The sequence below is a fragment of the Mobula birostris genome, chromosome 17 (assembly GCF_030028105.1).
Source record: "Mobula birostris isolate sMobBir1 chromosome 17, sMobBir1.hap1, whole genome shotgun sequence".
Classification (NCBI taxonomy): Eukaryota; Metazoa; Chordata; class Chondrichthyes; order Myliobatiformes; family Myliobatidae; genus Mobula; species Mobula birostris.
This window is the reverse complement of record NC_092386.1, coordinates 2,193,915-2,211,717: the sequence shown is the minus strand read 5'-3', so window position 1 is coordinate 2,211,717 and position 17,803 is coordinate 2,193,915. Positions and strand designations below refer to the sequence as shown.

The 17,803-nt window shown below is 39.9% G+C and overlaps 1 protein-coding gene across 5 annotated transcripts in view; it reads right to left on the bottom strand.

The window, feature by feature from the left end:
* The window catches only part of mctp1a (multiple C2 domains, transmembrane 1a), a 559,392-nt gene that overhangs the window by 311,948 nt on the left and 229,641 nt on the right, over positions 1-17,803 (bottom strand). For all 5 annotated transcript variants that reach the window (XM_072281200.1, XM_072281201.1, XM_072281204.1 and 2 more), the window contains exon 10: positions 16,505-16,685. In XM_072281200.1, coding sequence (XP_072137301.1) covers positions 16,505-16,685 — 181 coding nt within the window. The remainder of the gene's footprint in view (positions 1-16,504; positions 16,686-17,803) is intronic.

Here is a 17,803-nt window from a genome sequence, read left to right as displayed (position 1 = left end):
AAGTGCCCATGGTGTTACAGGAAAGTTACTGGCAAGGTTAGGGCTTTAGCTGATTGGTGGGAGACAGCGAATGGGAGCAAGAGGACCCTTTCCTGATTGGCTGCAGTGACTAGACGTGTTTCATAGGGGTTGCTGTTGGGGCCACTTCTTTTTATGCTGTATATAAATGATTTAGAACAGTGGTCCCCAACCTCCGGGCCGCAGACGGATACATTGCTGCAAAGAATACAGGGGTACAGCGGTAGTCAGGACACACCCAGCACATCTTTAAGAAAAAAGCCGAAATAAACAAGCTAATTAATTAGGTGCCGCCCAGCACATAAATGTCGGCCCAGATCAGAGGTGACGCAATCGTTTGATTGCTCTGGGCCTGTATTCACTAGAATTCAGAAGATTTAGGGGTGACCTAATTGAAACCTATCAAATGACGAAAGGCCCTGACGGAGTGGACATCGAGAGGGTGCTTCCTATGGTGGGAAAGTCTAAGACCAGAGGACACAGCCTCAGAATAGAGGAGTGTCCTTTTAGAACCAAGATAAGAAGGAATTTATTTAGCCAGAGCGGTGAATTTGTTGCCACAGGTATGTGTGGAAACCAAGTCTGTATGTATATTTAAGCCAGAGGTTGATAGATTCTTCATTGGTCAGGGCAGGAAGGGATATGAGGAGAAGGCTAGAGATTGGGGCTGAGAGGAAATATGGATCACCCATGATAAAATTGTGCAGTAGACCCGATGGGCCAAATGGCTTAATTCTGCCCCTATGTCTTATGGTCTTATATTTGAGTTGAGATATTTTGAGTTGGAGTTTATTGCTAAGCAGGGAGGAGTGTAGTGTATTTAATATTTGAGTAATATTCTAAATATATTTTGTACATATTCTTGTAGCTTACATAATTCATTACAGGCTATATGTAAAAAGTGTGTGAATGTCATACATTGTTATGCCACCATGTCATATGTGAGCTCCTCACTAAAGAAACACTAAGAAGAGAAGAGCTCCTGTGTTTTTCTTTCGATTAATTTCTGAAGTTACAAAATACAACCTTCAAATTCTTCATAGTTCTTTAGCTAGTTTAGTAATGAAATAGTTTCACTTTCACTTCCAGCTGTTTCTGGCATCTCCAAGCCTGAATGATTGAAACTGTGGTGAGCAAAACAGTTCAGAATTGTCTTACTGCTCATTTCTCACCAACTATCAGTGACAAAAATCCCTGCTTTTTTAAAACTAAACACTTGCAACTGCTCTATTTTAAAGCTGTTCACACTAAGTAGAGTGTAGTGTCAAACTGCTACACAAGTACACATGATTGACGCTAGTTAGACACTGTTCGGCAATAGGCTCCTGCCCCAATTAAGCAATATAGGTGTCCCCCGCTTTTTGAACGTTCGCTTTATGAAACCTCGCTGTTACGAAAGACCTACATTAGTGACCTGTTTTTGCGAACAGAAGGTGTTTTCACTGTTACGAAAAAAGTAGCACGTGATAAAAGGCAGTGCGCGCCCCGAGCAACTGCTCTCCCCCGGACTCGGAACGGCATTCTAGCCGGCATTGCTTAAACACGCGCCTATGAGCAGCCGTTAGCAAGATGGGCTCTAAGGTATTGGAAAAGCCTAAAAGATCTCGTAAGGGTGTTACACTTAGCGTAAAACTAGACATAATTAAGCATATTGATCGTGGTGAACGAAGTAAGGACAAAGTGAGTTTGGCTTGTGGAAGTTGATAAAGATGATGTTGAAGAGGTTTTGGCATCCTATGACCAAGAACTGATAGATGAAGAGCTGATGCAATTGGAAGAGGAAAGGATAACAATTGAAACCGAATGCAGTAGTGAACGGACCGAAAGTGAAGTCGTCCAGGAACTGAACGCAAAGCAACTGCATGAGATTTTCGCTGCAATGATTGCAGAAAAGTACGACTTTAATTTTGAAAGGGTACGTCGGTTTAGGGCATATTTGCAGGATGGTTTGAGTGCTTACAAAGAACTGTATGATAGAAAAATGCGCGAGGCTAAGCAGCCAAGTGTACTGTCATTTTTCAAGCCTTCCACATCAGCCACAGCCGACGACGAACCTCGACCTACGACATCGAGGCAGGCAGACATAGAAGAAGAAGACCTGCCTGCCCTGATGGAAATAGACAATGATGAGATGACACCCCAGTGTCCCACCACCCCAACCCCCGGGCTACGGATTGATACATTGCTGTGGAGAATGCAGCGGTAGCTGGGACGCACCCAGCACACCTTTAAGAAAAAAAGCCGAAATAAACAAGCTAATTAATTAGGTGCCATTTGACACATAATTAATTAGCTTGTTTATTTTGGCTTTTTTCTTAAAAATGTGCTGGGTGCATTCCGGCTACCGCTGCACCACTGCATTCTTCGTGGCAAAGTATCGGTCCGCGGCCCGGAGGCTGGGGACCACTGATTTAGATGATGGAATAGTTGGCTTTGTTGCCAAGTTTGCAGATGATATGAAGATTGGCGGAATGGCAGGTAGTGTTGAGGAAACAGGTAGGTGCAGAAGGATTTAGACAGATTATAAGAATGGGCAAGAGAGAGGCAAATGAAATACAGTGTGTTGGAAAATGCTTTGTCATGCATTTTGGTCGTAGGAATAAATGTGCAGACTAATTTCTAAAGCAGGAGAAAATCCAAAAATCTGAGATGAAAGGACTTGGGAGTCCTTGTGCAGAACAACCTCAAGGTTAATTTGCAGGTTGAGTCAGTGGTGAGGAAGGCAAATGCAATGTTAGCATTCATTTCAAGAGGTCTAGAATATAAAAGCAGGGATGTTTTTGGGCTCCTTATCTATGAAAAGAGGTGCTGGCATTGGAGAGGGTTCAGCTGAGGTTCACCAAGATGATTCTGGGAATGAAAGATTATCAAGTGGTAAGAGGTATGGACACTTTCCCAAGTAGGAAGGGTTTAGACTCTAAACTGGGCTAATACAAGCAAATGGGACTTGCCAAAGAAGATACCTTGAATTCACATGGACATAGGAACTGTTTTCATACTGTTAATTTGTATAAATCTGCCTCAAGAATGGAACAGTGCAGTTTTCCTGAACGTATTGATTGAAAATGTTTTTTTTTTGCATTTGAGGTCTTGGTTAGGTCAAATTTATTGCCATTCAAACATACATGTGTATACAGCTAAATGAAAAGACAATGCACCAACAGCATATACAGTTACATTAGATTAGTACATGACTGTGTGGCTAGGCGTAGCTCAAACACTATCTATAAATTTGCTGATGATACAACCACTGTTGGTAGAATCTCAGGTGGTGACGAGAGGGCATACAGGAATGAGATATGCCAACTGGTGGAATGGTGCCACAGCAACAACCTGGCACTCAATGTCAGTAAAACAAAAGAGCTGATTGTGGACATCAGGAAGGGTAAGACGAAGGAACATACACCAATCCTCACAGAGGGGTCAGAAATGGAGAGAGTGAGCAGCTTCAAATTCCTCGGTGTCAAGATCTCTGAGGATCTAACCTGGTCCCAATGTATCGATGTAGTTATAAAGGAGACAAGACAGTGGCTATATTTTATTAGGAGTTTGAAGGGATTTGGTATGTCAACAAATACACTCAAAAACTTCTATAGTTGTACTGTGGAGATCATTCTGACAGACTGCATCACTGTCTGGTATGGAGGGACTACTGCACAGGACCGAAAGAAGCTGCAGAAGGCTGTAAATCTAGTCAGCTCCATCTTGGGCACTAGCCTACAAAGAACCCAGGACATCTTTAGGGAGTGGTGTCTCAGAAAGGCAGCGTCCATTATTAAAGACCTCCAGCACCCAGGGCATGCCTTTTTCTCACTGTTACCATCAGGTAGGAGATGCAGAAACCTGAAGGCACACACCCAACAATCCAGGAACAGCTTCTTCCCCTCTGCCATCTGATTTCTAAATGGACATTGAAGCTTTGGACTCTACCTCAAGTTTTAATATAATTCTGTATTTCTGTTTTTGCACATTTTAATAATCTATTCAATATACGCAATTGATTTACTTGTTTATTTATTATTTTTATTTTATTTTTTCTCTCTCTGCTATATTATGTATTGCATTGAACTGTTGCTGCTAAGTTAACAAATTTCACGTCACATACCGGTGATAATAAACCTGATTCTGATTCTGACAAACATAAGTAATATTAGCACAAGTCCAGGAGCAGCATGGCCTGAAATTGATGGTGCATGGGATGTTGTCCTGGTCTGAATATAGAACACTTCAAGTTAGCGCTTGTTTAGAACATTGACAAGCCCCTAATTAAAACACTGCATAAGATGCATACTAAAGGACTTAAAAAAAGTCAAAGATTGTTGATGTATACCCTGCAATGTTAATGCAACCTATTACAACAATTTAACATTTCACTCTTCAACATTTACAGACAGTGCATTTCAAATGCTCCAAATCCTTTGGGTAAGAAAAGGTACTCGTTAACTATCCTCTAATCTTACTGCCAATTCCCTTAGCTCTTGTCTGTCATGAGAAATGGGTACTTTAATCTGTTGTTTCCAGGCACCTTTTAAATTTGAACTCCCCAATTAAATCTCCACTCAGCCTTCTCCATTCCAAAAAAAAAACCCAGGCTAGACAATTTTTTCCTCTGAGCTAATATTCTCTCACTTCTGGGAAAATGACTGTAAATCTTCCCTGTATCCAATTCAGTGCAACCATATCCTCCTGCGACATGGTGTCCTAGTAGTTCAGGTGTAGCCTAACAATTCAATCTTAATATCCATGTTCTTGGTTCCATTCCATATAGAAAATACTTGATATCTCTTCTCTAGTAATTATTTATCTGTATTAAGACCTTCAAAGATCTGTGGAGATCTGGGTTCCAACACTGGTCTTGTAGAATAAAAGCCAATTGTCTCCTCAAATAATATTCAGAAGTACACATTGGCCACTTTATTAGATATCTCCTGTACCTAATAAAGAACATATTCATGGTCTTCTGCTGCTGTAGCTCATCCACTTCAAGGTTCAATGTTTTGTGTGATCAGAGAATCTCTTCTGCACACCACTGTTTTAACGTGTGGTTAGTTGAGTTACCATCGCCTTCCTGTCAGCTTGAACTAGTCTGGCCATTCTCCTCTGACCACTTTCATTAACAAGGCATTTTCACTCACAGAACTACTATTGACTGGATTTTTTTTGTTTCTCGCACCATTCTCTGTAAATTCTGGAGAATGTCGTACATGAAAATTCCAGGAGATCAGCAGTTTCTGAGATACTCAAACCACCCTGTCTGGCACCAACAATCATATACCATGGTCAAAGTCACTTAGATCACATTTCTTCCTCGTTCTGATGTTTGGTCTAAACAACATATTGTACTGTCTCAGTACTTATATATTTGTGTGCTGTAGCAGTTACTTTTTATTCGCAGTTATTTAGTAAATAACACAATTCTTTGTATTTCTGGTTAGATGCTAACTGCAATTCATTGGCTTTGTATCTGTACTCAGCACAATGGCAATAAAGTTGAATCAAATCAAAATTCAATCAAATCAAATTGAACCTCTCGACCACTTCTGCATACTTTTATACATTGAGTTGCTGCCACATGATTGGTTGATTAAATATTTGCATTAATGAGCAGGTGTACCTAATAAAGTGGCCACTGAGTGTATTTATCCATACGAAGATGTTCAAAGATCTGTGAACAGTTGGATTTCCAACACTGTAATGCAAAATCAAAAGACAGTCCCCCACCCCCCACTGCTTTCAATAATAACCCTACATTTGTCTTTGATGCTTTAGGTGGAACCCAGAAACGTTAGACAGAGCCTAAAGAATAGACCCACTGATACTTGTTCCATGCAGAAATCGCACACAAAAACCATCTGGTCTAGTGTGCCATTCTAATGTAACAGTAACAATATTCAGTGCAGTTCCTCTCCTTTGTAAATCTAGTAGTATTTGTGGTCATCATTACTAATAACTACTTTATTTCAATTCCAAATTACTAACTGAATATAACTTCCACCGCTTGATGTCAGGTCTCTAGTTTCTTAGCTCAGGGTTCTGCATTGCTTGCTCAGGAAGTTCACCAGCACACTAAAACAATCTGTATTGATACCCTGATGTTTCACAGGGTGAACACGAAGGTTACAGGTGAATATATGCTGGAGCAACCCTTCCTGGAAATACCCACAATTACTGTAATCAATATTGATAGAAGATGTTGAAATATTGGAAGGAAACATCCCATTCTGATAACCAACCAATTTTCCCATTAAATGAGGTCCTAAAAAAAAAACCCTCAAAGTTAAAAGTAATTTAAAAGACAAGTATAATGGTAGGAAGACAAATTATACTTAGAGGTCGGAGGAACTTGGGGAACCATCATTTCAGGAGTGGGTCACAAAAATAGCCCAAGTGGCAGATTTTGAACGTATGTCTTACAAACCATTTGATAGATTGGACATTTATACACAAAAATGGGGCAAATATTTAGGTTTCCTTGGGGGGGGGGAGGAATAGTGGTGAATGTGTGGTGAAGCATACTGCTGAATGTCAGCCTTTTCTGTTATTAGAGATCTAAATAGACACACATAGTCATTATATTGATATTTATTTCTGCCATGTTTGTTTTTATTTTATGGATAATTTTATGTTTTGTAAGCTATGATTTATATAATTCTAACACTGACTCAAGGGTTCGGGGTTAAAAAATTTTCCAGAAATAAAATTTGGAAAAAAAAGTAATTTTATTTTTATTGTCACCATACAGTATAAAACCCTGGGATTTGCTTTCTTGTGATTGGCAGTAGATACAAAGAATCAATGAAAAACAACCAATGTCCAAAAGAAGTGTATAATTTAACTGTGTGCAGAATAATAGAATTGTGCTTTAAATTCAAAATCTAAACATCGAGCTATGTTTCATAAACACATGCAGTACTATACAAAAGTCAATGCCCATATATGTTTGGAAAATTAATTATTCACTGCTTCCTTCTGTTCTCCATCCCTTAGCTAATTTCATTTTCACACAATCCATTTTCAAAGTTCAAAGCAAATTTATAATCAAAGTACAAATATGTCACCACATACAACCCTGAGATTTATTTTCTTGTGGGCATTCACAGTAGAAATAAAAAATACTGTAGAATCAATGAAAGACAATACAGGGACAATGACTGACAAACAGTCATTAAACAGACTGTCAGAAAACCACATACACATGTTAAAGGCTCTCTCTGCTGCGCAGTATCCAACCATCTGCAGTCTATTCCCTTTCCTCAATTTCCTACCCCAAATGAATTAATCTAGTGTGTTGCTGGATTGGTTGTCCATGTTCCCCAGTCTCCTGACCATTCCCTGCAGTCTATACCTTGGTTCCTCACTTTTATACAGCTATCCTGCTTTGAATTTCAAACTTCTTATCCAGGCTGCTTACATGTACGTTTTCATCACTGATATACGACACATAGAAGATTCTCAGCGTTGAGCCCTGTACTAAAAAAGCTTCCCAATTGCAGAAGAACACTACCCTCTCCTTCCTGCTACTGAGCTAAGTTTTAATCCAATTTACAAGCGACCAGCTTCACTCTCTCACAATATCCTGAAGTGTCCCTTTTCTGATTACTCAGATATCCACCTAACTGGTACAGTACGCAACCTTTAGTGACATTAAATCAAGTGAGGACTATGTCACGGCAGCTACCTGTTTTGATTTCTTTTAGCAATGCAATTCAAGTGTTTGGACCTGTAGAAATACCACAAGGAGCGAAATGAGTTTCTGTCTTAACATGCTTGTTTACATTGTTCAAGATGCCATTAGGAAAAATCAATTCATTTTCCTCCTTAACTTGCAAGTGTACCTATGTACAAAAATAATTTATAAATCTATACAGGCACAAAGTAGATCCTTTCATTGGATTAATAATTTGTTGGGCATTTGGTTGACATTAATTCAGGAGACCACATTTTGTGGAAAAGGATTAAGTCTAGAAAAACGTTTTGATGGAAGCTAACAAGTACGCATATTCATATATTTGCATAGGAAGAAAAATCACACAGTAATTGTTACTGAAATAAGGGTTTACTTAATCTTAAAGACAAAAACTGTACTTGCATTATAAAATATAAGCCTACATGAAGTAAGTGTCTACACTTCCAGGTAAAAGTAATCAATCAGAACGTAGTAGGAACCGGATCCGGGGTGGGCATGCAAAAGGTGAATGAATTTAAAAATATATATATTTGTAGGAATCATTTGCTGAATTTCCGAAACAGATTGCAGAGCAAATATAAAAAGTTTGCGGGGCTGAGGTAACAGTGAGGCTCTGGTTGTCAAGTTCCCTGTTGCTAGTTCATGTAGGAATTAAACTGAATGAAAAGTTCCTTCATAGAAAGGATGACCCTTAGAGAACATAGTCAAGGATCATACTATCAGTAGTGAAAATGTGAATATTGAAGTTAAATGAACATAAAAGGATAATTTCATAGTTACTTCTGATGTAAATATGCCCGGTTAGCTGAATGATTGCTCAATTTAAAAGTTGTACCAAGCTTACAGCCAAATTCACACTAAACTTTGTTAAAAGTTGAGGCAAATGACTTTGAAGCAATATCAGATATTTTGCCATAGAAGTTCTCCTGGCATAATCTCCCTCTCTTTGGATGGTAAATATACTGAGAAAAGATCGCAGGTCATTCGGAAAAGAAACAGCAAAAACACAAATCATTCACAATACTCTTTATAAATAACACTCACAACAAGCTGGAGGAACTCAGCAGGTCAGGCAGCATCTATGGAAACATTGACTGATCGTTTCCACGGATGCTGTCCGACCTGCTGAGTTCCTCCAGCTTGTTGTGAGTGTTGCTTTGACCCCAGCATCTGCAGAATATTTTGTATTTACACTTTATAAATGAATTTGAAAACAATTTGTAAGTGCAAATACATTTCAAAAGTACGTTTAAAGGGCACATTTGAAGATTTAACATCTCGGTGACACGCGCAGACTGTGAACAGAGTCTGAGTTTCCTCTTTAGGCTTCACAACTTCAATGAAGTAAATTATCACTGTGAACAAGGTTGGAAGAAAAGGGAATAAAAAAACTCTTACTCCCTGACAATGACATAAATTTGTAAGTCATGTCACATTTAATGGTTTTCTGCAGAAATGCTCTCAGTACCCTGAGGGTTAATTATCATTTGGATTCTCAGTTTATGTTTGACTGGTGACTTAATCCATTACAAATTGTGACAGTCTTGGTCTGTTCAGTGCTGTACCAATGCACAGTTCTGTGTTGTGCTGTGCTGTACTGTACCAATGCACCGTACTGTGCTGTACCAATGCACAGTTCTGTGCTGTGCTGTACTGTGCTGTACCAATACACTGTGCTGTGCTGTACTGTACCAATGCACCATACTGTGCTGTGCTGTACAGTATGGTGTTGTGCTGTGCTGTACCAATACACTGTGCTGTGCTGTTCTGTACTGTACCAATACACTGTGCTGTGCTATTCTGCGCTGTACCAATATGCTGTGCTGTGCCAATGGGGCACAATACTTCCATGTGAATTATCTTGCAGGTTCACCAAATTTCTATAAATTGATTATTTATCAGGATCCCCCTCCCACTACATTTTCTTTTAAATATTGGAATCTCAAAAGTAGATTATCCTTTCAGACATCAATAGACAAAGAAGATTGAAATGCTCAGGAGATGATTCTTTATTTTTTTAATGAAAGGCTGTATAATAAATTTTCTGTGTGGCAGCAGCTGTCAACAAAGGCATTCGAGTTCAGGTCTATTATGGGAGAAGCAATACCCTATCGTACGGCACTGAGATACACACAGGGACCAGCACTGATTGACAGCTTGTCATCGTGACGTCTTATTCCATCTCTGTTATGGAGAAAATTAATGTCACGCCACCAGCTTTATGACTTGCTGTCATCTTATAACTGCTCACCTTTTATCAACGCTCCAAATAACATTTCAAGCCCATCGTCTCACAGTGGACAATTCGGTCAAGGGACATTAAATCGGACGACTGTGAAATGTCATAATAAAAATGGAATGCTAACAACTTCTTTCTAAACTAGCTTGACTGAATTTAAGGAGTGACAAAGGGGGAACCAGTGGTTTCATGCTCCCATTCCAAGGAGGTCACTAAAATGCCTTCAGGCAGCCATCCATTAATGTGCGTTAAAAAAAATAAAAGGATATCAGAGAAGACGTTTCTTCACATTAACGACATGAATTGAAATGTCTATTTAATAAGATGCATTTGCACATTGGTCACAAATGGTTAAATTACTGTAATACACTCATTTTCTAGGCTAACTCAACCTGATAGCAGGGTCATGGCCACAAACAGTTCTCAGCTTTGCCAAATGATTCCAGTAACTTAAGGAAAGAATCACAGGTACTCTCCTGGCTCCTGTCCTCCCACCCCACACAGTTTTATATCATTTCAGAAACTTCAAAACATTAGCCCTGAGAAATACCACTTCTTTATTCTTTCACAGCCAAACTTGCATAAGTATTAAAGCATTAAGGGAATCCGATTCCTCGTATCAATTAACGTAGCGAAATGTCAACGTGATTACAAAATGGTAGCTCCCTGATTGTGTTCAGGCCGACATTTTCAATAGAATTATTGATGGATGGTATATCAGCCCCACCTGAGAGATCTATAACAAAATCTGAAAGGTACCAATGAACCTTTCATTATTTTGCAAAGGCAATGTGGATTTATATTTTCTGCAAGCATGGCAGCTGCTGACTCAAGAGTCGCCAGCAAGAAGGAATTTGCCAGAGAGTACAGCAAATGTAAAGCATTTACTGGCTGCATCACCATCTGCTATGAAGGGGCCACGGCAAAGGATTAGAAAAAGCTGCAGAAAGTTGCAAACTCAGCCGGCTGCATCACGGGCACTGGACTCCCCAGCATCAAGGACACCTTCAAAAGGTGATGCCTCAAAAAGGCCACATCCATCATTAAGGACCCCCACCACCCAGGACATGTCCTCTTCTCATTGCTACCATCAGCAAAGTGGTACAGACAGACTCAATGTTTCTTCCCCTTCGCTATCAGATTTCTGAATGGACAATAAATCCATGAAGACTACCTCTATTAGTTTTGCGCTCTTTTTGCACTATGTATTTAATTTAATTTTTTATATATTCTTATTATAATTTAGTTTTTATGATTATGTATTACAATGTACTGCTGCTGCAAAATAACAGATTTCACGACATACGTCAACAACATTAAACCTGATTCAGATTCTAATGCATTTGTAGTTCTTTCACTGACTGCACGACAAGATAGGACTTTAATAAGTTTATTTACTCTGTGCCTGTCTGTTAGGGACCAAAACATTTTCATATGATATTTCACATTGGTAAAGCTCTATGTCTATGGGCCTAGTGTGCTTGTGTTCAAATAACGGCCGCATAACAAAATGAGGGGAGTTAATTATCGTGTTTTCTGTGGAACTTAGGTACGTCAAATCGGAATCAGCCTTATTATCACTGACATATCTCGTGAAATTTGTTGTTTTCAAGCAGCAGCATATTGCAATATGTAATAATTTTAAAATATATAAATTATAACAAATATATATAAAAATAAATTCAGTAAGTAGTGCAAAAAGAGGAAAAGTCAGTGAGGTGGTGTTCATGGATTCACTGTCCATTCAGAAATCTGATAGTGGAGGGGAAGAAGCTGTTCCTGAGATGCTGAGTGAGTGATTAGGCTAAATCCAGTGTAACAGCTCCTCTCTCTGCTCATTTTGGAAAACTGCAGTAAGTGAGCTGCTTTTTGGGTAAATTACAGTCAGCATTTAATAAAAAAAAAATTTCATATATAAATATTCACGTCAGCATGCTGGACAAACATATTTGAACTCAGATGCATGACGTTATTCCGAGGTGGTTCACAGGCTTCCCCATTACACATTAGGCCCCTGCCACCACCACACCACCATAACCAGACACATTCCACTGGGGAGGAGGCAAAAAGTGTCAGGGCTTAGTCTCAGTACTATTAAAGCATTTATAAACTGAATTCTTCTCTCAGATACAGCTGGTTTAAGGCACATGGATGAATGGAAGTCTGAGAAAATATTTGAGAATCTTGGTTGAAGAAACAAAATGGCATTCTAAGTCCCATTCCAATTACAACATGCCAGTCTATGGCATCTTCTACTGCCTTGATGAGGCAACCCTCAAGTCGGAGGACCACAACCTCATATTCCATCTGGATAGCTTCCTACCTGATTGCATGAACATCAACTTCTTCAACTTACAGTAATTTTCCCCTCCCCCTTCCCTCTTCTCCATTCCTAATTCTGGCTCCCCTCTCACCCTTCCTCTTCTCCTCACCTGCCTATCTCCTCCCCCTGGTGCCCCTCCTGTTTCCCTTTTTCCCATGGCCCGCTCTCCTCTCCTAACAGATTCCTTCTTCTCCAGCCCTTTACCTTTTCCATCTATCACCTCCTTACTTCATCCCCCCCACCCCTTCCCCACCCACCTGGCTTCACCTATCACCTTCTAGCTTGTTCTCCTCCTCCTCCCCCCATCTTCTTGTTCTGGCATCCTCCCACTTTCCTTTCAAGTCCTAATGAAGGGCTTCAGCCCGAAACATTGACTGCTATTCATCTCCATACAGTAGACGCTGCCTGACCTGCTGAGTCCCCTCAGCATTTTGAATGTATTAGAAATGACATATTATATTTTTCTTAAGATGTTATTTTGCTCAATTCTTTTCCAAATTAATTTGTTTATAGTCTTCTCTTCCAGTAGACTCCCAGACACGTACCACTTACTGGCGGAATGAAAATATATCGAGGTGTTCAGGCTTCTGGAAGGATGTTCTGACGGAAATTTGCCTGATGCTCCAAGCACAGCTCCAACTTCACAGTCAAGTGTCAGACAGCTCGAGTTAGAAAATTCCAAAGAATTTTTACATTCCAGGTCAACCAAAAAAAGGTTGCTATTGTGACCCTTATTTTCAAAGTTCAAAGTAAAATTTATTATCAGAGTACACACATGCTGCCACATACAACCTTGAGATTCTTTTCCTGCAGGCTTACCTAGCAAATCTATAGAATAGTAACTGTAAACAGGATCAATGGACAACAAACTGGGAAAATGCTGATATAAATAAATAGCGATAAATAACGAGCATGAAATAACAAGATAAAGAGTCCTTAAGGCGAGACTATCTGTTGTGGAACACCAGACATAGAGTGAGTGTAGTTGTCAGCCAGATGGTAGCGAGGTAGTAACTGTTCTTGAATCTGACAGTGCGGGTCCTGAGACTCCTGTACCTTCTACTTGATGGCAGCTGTGAGAAAAGAGCGTGGCCTGGGTGGTGAGAATCTTTGATGATGGATACTGGCTTTCTCCGCCAACGTTTCATGTAGATGTGCTCAATGGTTGGTAGTGTTTTACCTGTGCTGTACTGGGCTGGATCCACTACCTTTTGCTGGATTTTCAATCCAAAGGCGTTGGTGTTTCCATACCAGGCTGTGATGCAGCCAGTCAGCACACTTTCCACCACACATCTACATAAATTTGACAAGGTTCTTGATGACATGTCGAATCACCGCAGAGTCCCGAGGAAGCCGAGGTGCTGTCGGTCTTTGCAATTATATTTATATGATGGGTCCAGGACAGGTCCTCTGAGATGGTGACAGCCAGGAATTTAAAGTTACTGACCTCCTCCACCTCTGATCCTCCAATGATTACTGGCTCACTGACCTACGGTTTCCGTCTCCTGAAATCTACGATTAGTTCCTTGGTCATATTGACATTGAGTGAGAGGTCGTTGTTATTACATTACTCATCCAAACTTGCAATCTCCCTCCTGTTTGCTGACTCATCACCATCTTTGATAGTGCCCATAACAGTGGTGACATCACCACTGATGTCATACAAACTGCGGCCGATTATAAGCAAGCACTCGCTCAACTGCATGATAGCGTCTGCGGGCAAGGAACATTCATCCCGATGCATTTCAGATTATAGTTGGTGACTTTAACCGGGTCTGTCCAGTTATCACCAGCACATAACCTGTTGCGTCAGAGGTCCCAACACACTAGATCACTGCTACACTGCAATAAGGAATGCCTATCGTTCCTTTCCGATTTTGACATTTTGACCCTTTAACCACCTGGTTGTAGACATTTCAACCATTGAAACATCTTCTCTGACTACCCTGTTATAAACTCAAGTGTAAGGCCTTACCTACCGTCATCTGACAATATTCAGCACTGCAAGAATGAATCCCCTGAAGCAGATCTAATGTGGAGTATCCACACCAAGGCCAACAGACTCAAAACAGTTACTTTCTCCAAACAGTAAGGCTGATCAAAGTCTCCACCCACAAACCCACCCCTCCTCTACTTTATCAGTCACCTTATGGACATACAATCAATATATGTATGTAAGATATCTTATGCATTTATATTTATTGTGTTTTATTATTATTACTGTGTTCTTTATCTATTATTTCATTCTCCTTTACAATTGTGTACTGCAAATTACATTAAGCAATCTTGAATCTAGAACTAATTGATGAAGCATACAAGCCAGTGCCATTTCGCAGCCTTCTGCATTTCAGCCACGGTTGGAGAGGCCCTTGAAAAAACAAGGCATGGAAGGATATGGACCTACTGCAGGCAAATGGCGGAGCAGACTTGATGGGCTGAATGGCCTAATTCTGCTCCTTTGTCTTATATCTTATGGTCAATATGTCAATCGCTAAAATGGTCACGTGGAGGTGGTAAACTGATTGGCTCATTTCTCTGCTGTACAACTGATGACACTATGAAACACCAGGAGCTTTGTGGCTCTTAGCAGAGAAGATCTGTGATGGCCTACTGTACACACACAACTTTGTCATCTGGCTAGATGCTGAATGGTTGAAAGGAAAGAGAAGAATGATACAACATCCAGGCAGGATGCAGAGGACAACATGCCCAACAGCATAAGCTATAAGCCTTCAGCCACTTAAAGTCGAAGGAAGACAGTTCCAGCCTATCCAGCCTCTCCTTATCACTCGAGCTCTTCAGTCTTGATATCTTCCTTGTGAATCCTTCCTGCACCTTTTCCAGCTTAATGACATCTGCCCTTATTGTTGGACAACCAGACGGAACAAGTGTTGCCCCAGCAATGACTTGTACAGTTATAGCATGATGTCCCAATTCCTGTACTCAATTCCATATGGTCAGAGAAAAATCAGGTAGAAAAACGAAGATAAGAAATGCTTTTGATTTGATTTTAGTTATTTCGATACAGTGTGGAACAGGCCCTCCCAGGCCTTCAACCTGCGCAGCCCAGTAACCCCTGATTTAACCCCAGCTTCATCACGGGACAATTTACAATGACCATTTAACCTACTACCCAGTACGTCTGGTGGACTGTGGGAGGAAACCCACACGTTCCACGGAGAGGACATACAAACTCATTGCAGAGGATGCTGGGATTGACCTCCAAACTCTGACCCCACCCCCCTAAGCTGTTATAGCATCACGCTAACCACTATGCTACCATGGAATAGATTCTGGAATAAATTTTTAGAACAGCACTTTCTAGAGTAATCCAGAGAGCAGAGTGTATTAGCAGAGTGGTAATGTGCAACAAGATATGATTAATTAGTGACCTCATAATTATATATTAACTGACCTGGGTAGCAGCAATTATCATGCGACTGAATTTTACATTTAGTTTGAAAATGAGAAAAATGTACATCAAAAACTTTTAGTTTTAGAGCTTTTAAAAGATTTTATAACACAGGTTTCCTCTGAAAACTTGAAGACTTGAATATGAACTGCTAAATTTTATTAACTTTTGAATATGAATGTGGGAGTCAAACTCAAGCCATAAATCAAGTACAGTACAAACATGAACCTGTTGTTTACTGAGGGGTTGGAGCATCACAAATGCGACACCTTACCAAACACAAACCACTTACAGCAATATTTGCATAGAGAGAATGAATATTAATGCAGGCAGTGACAATTTCCTGCAGATAAGCAAACAACAGCTGATTCAGGTCACACACCACTGCATTGCCAAAACAAAAAGAAACCCTATATTCCCAACAAATTTCAATGATCTCGTTGTAGTTAAGTGGATTTTGCAGCAGTAGTAAACATAGGAGTTCTGAAATACTGTGTGTTCCAGAGAAAATTATTGCCTAAAATACAATTCCTTAACAGGTTCAGCCACTCTCCCACAAGAAGTAACTTTTCTTTCAAATTTAATAAAATATCAAAGATCTCAAGGAGAGATTGATGTGCGTAGCAGAATTGTGTAAATCAGTTTGTATCCTTATCTTCCTCACCTGAAGCATTTTACCTTTCGGTAAATTCTCTCATTTTAGTAACTTTACACATGAACCCCTCTCCCTCACTGATAATCTCTTGCTTTCTGTTATACTGTCAAACACAATCTTTAAAATGATATTATGATTTAACTTCAATGTTAACTTCCAGTAATACGTACATATCTTGCCATTATTTTATTCCGTTCTTCCTCATTGTCCAATTTGGCGAGCTCAGAAGCACCGACAGAAACAGTTGCTGTCAGAGTAACCAGTAGTATTATGTGACCTTTTCCTTCTGAGAGCGTAAGGTCCAATTTGTGTGTATGTTCCTTACTTAGGCCTGTTAAATCAACTTGACATCTGTAAGAAAAAGTGTAAAATAATCAATTGTTCATCTCCAATATTTATTGTCTTATTTTACTTTATTTAGAGATAAAGCACAGAACAGGCCCTTCCAGCCTCCTGAACCACACTGCCCAGCACCTACCAATTTAACCGCTAGCCTAATCAAGGGACCAATAAACCTACCTGCTAGGTACGTCTTTGGACTTTGGGAGGAAACCAGAGCACCCGGAGAAAACCCACACACACACATGGGAAGTTTCTTACAGAGGACAACGGAATCAAACTCGAATCTCCAATGCCCTGAGCAGCAATAGCATCTCATTAACCACTACGTAACCGTGAAGCCACAGTAGCATGGCACTGTTACAGCTTGGTGTGTTCCAGAGTTCAGAGTTCAATACTGCCATCCTTTGTAAGAAGTCCACGTGGAATACCAGGGTTCTCGGGTGCTCCAATTTCCGCCCACAGTCCAAAGACAAACCGGTTAGGATAACTGGCCATGGTGAATTATCCTGTGATTAGGCTGTGGTTAATCAGGGTTGTAGGGTGTTGTGGCAATGTGGATCAAAGGGCCAGAAGGGTCAACTCACCAAAAACAAAAACATTTGACTGTCTAAAAAACTTCAGTTAAATTATTGTCTTTGATTTTTTTTATCTTTTTAATGTCTAAAAATAAGCAAGTATCAGTTAAAACCTGGAATAAACCAGTAAATGGTAATTCTCAATGGGTCAGGAGCATCTGTGGAGAGGTTAACAAAATTATCCTCGTTTCAAACGAACATTGACCATAATCATTGACTCGTTTCTTTATCCACAGATGCAGACTATTTCCAGCATTTTCTGTGTTCATTTTGTACTTTCAACATCTGCAGTTTTTATTTGCTCTTTGATTAATCAAGCATTTACATTCCTCCAAGTATTGAACATCCTAACCATTGTTGAAGACCATAGACAACAGTAAATTTTTTGTTGGATTATGAACTGCAGGTATGAACCACACTCAATTTTCCAGTCTAAAACTGACTGGGTTTGACTGGGAGGAATCGACGAGGGAATTTCCCTTAGCGCTATGCCAAATTATGAGACAGAATTTCAGAATGAAAGGTTATCCATTTCAGAAGGCAGCGAGAAGG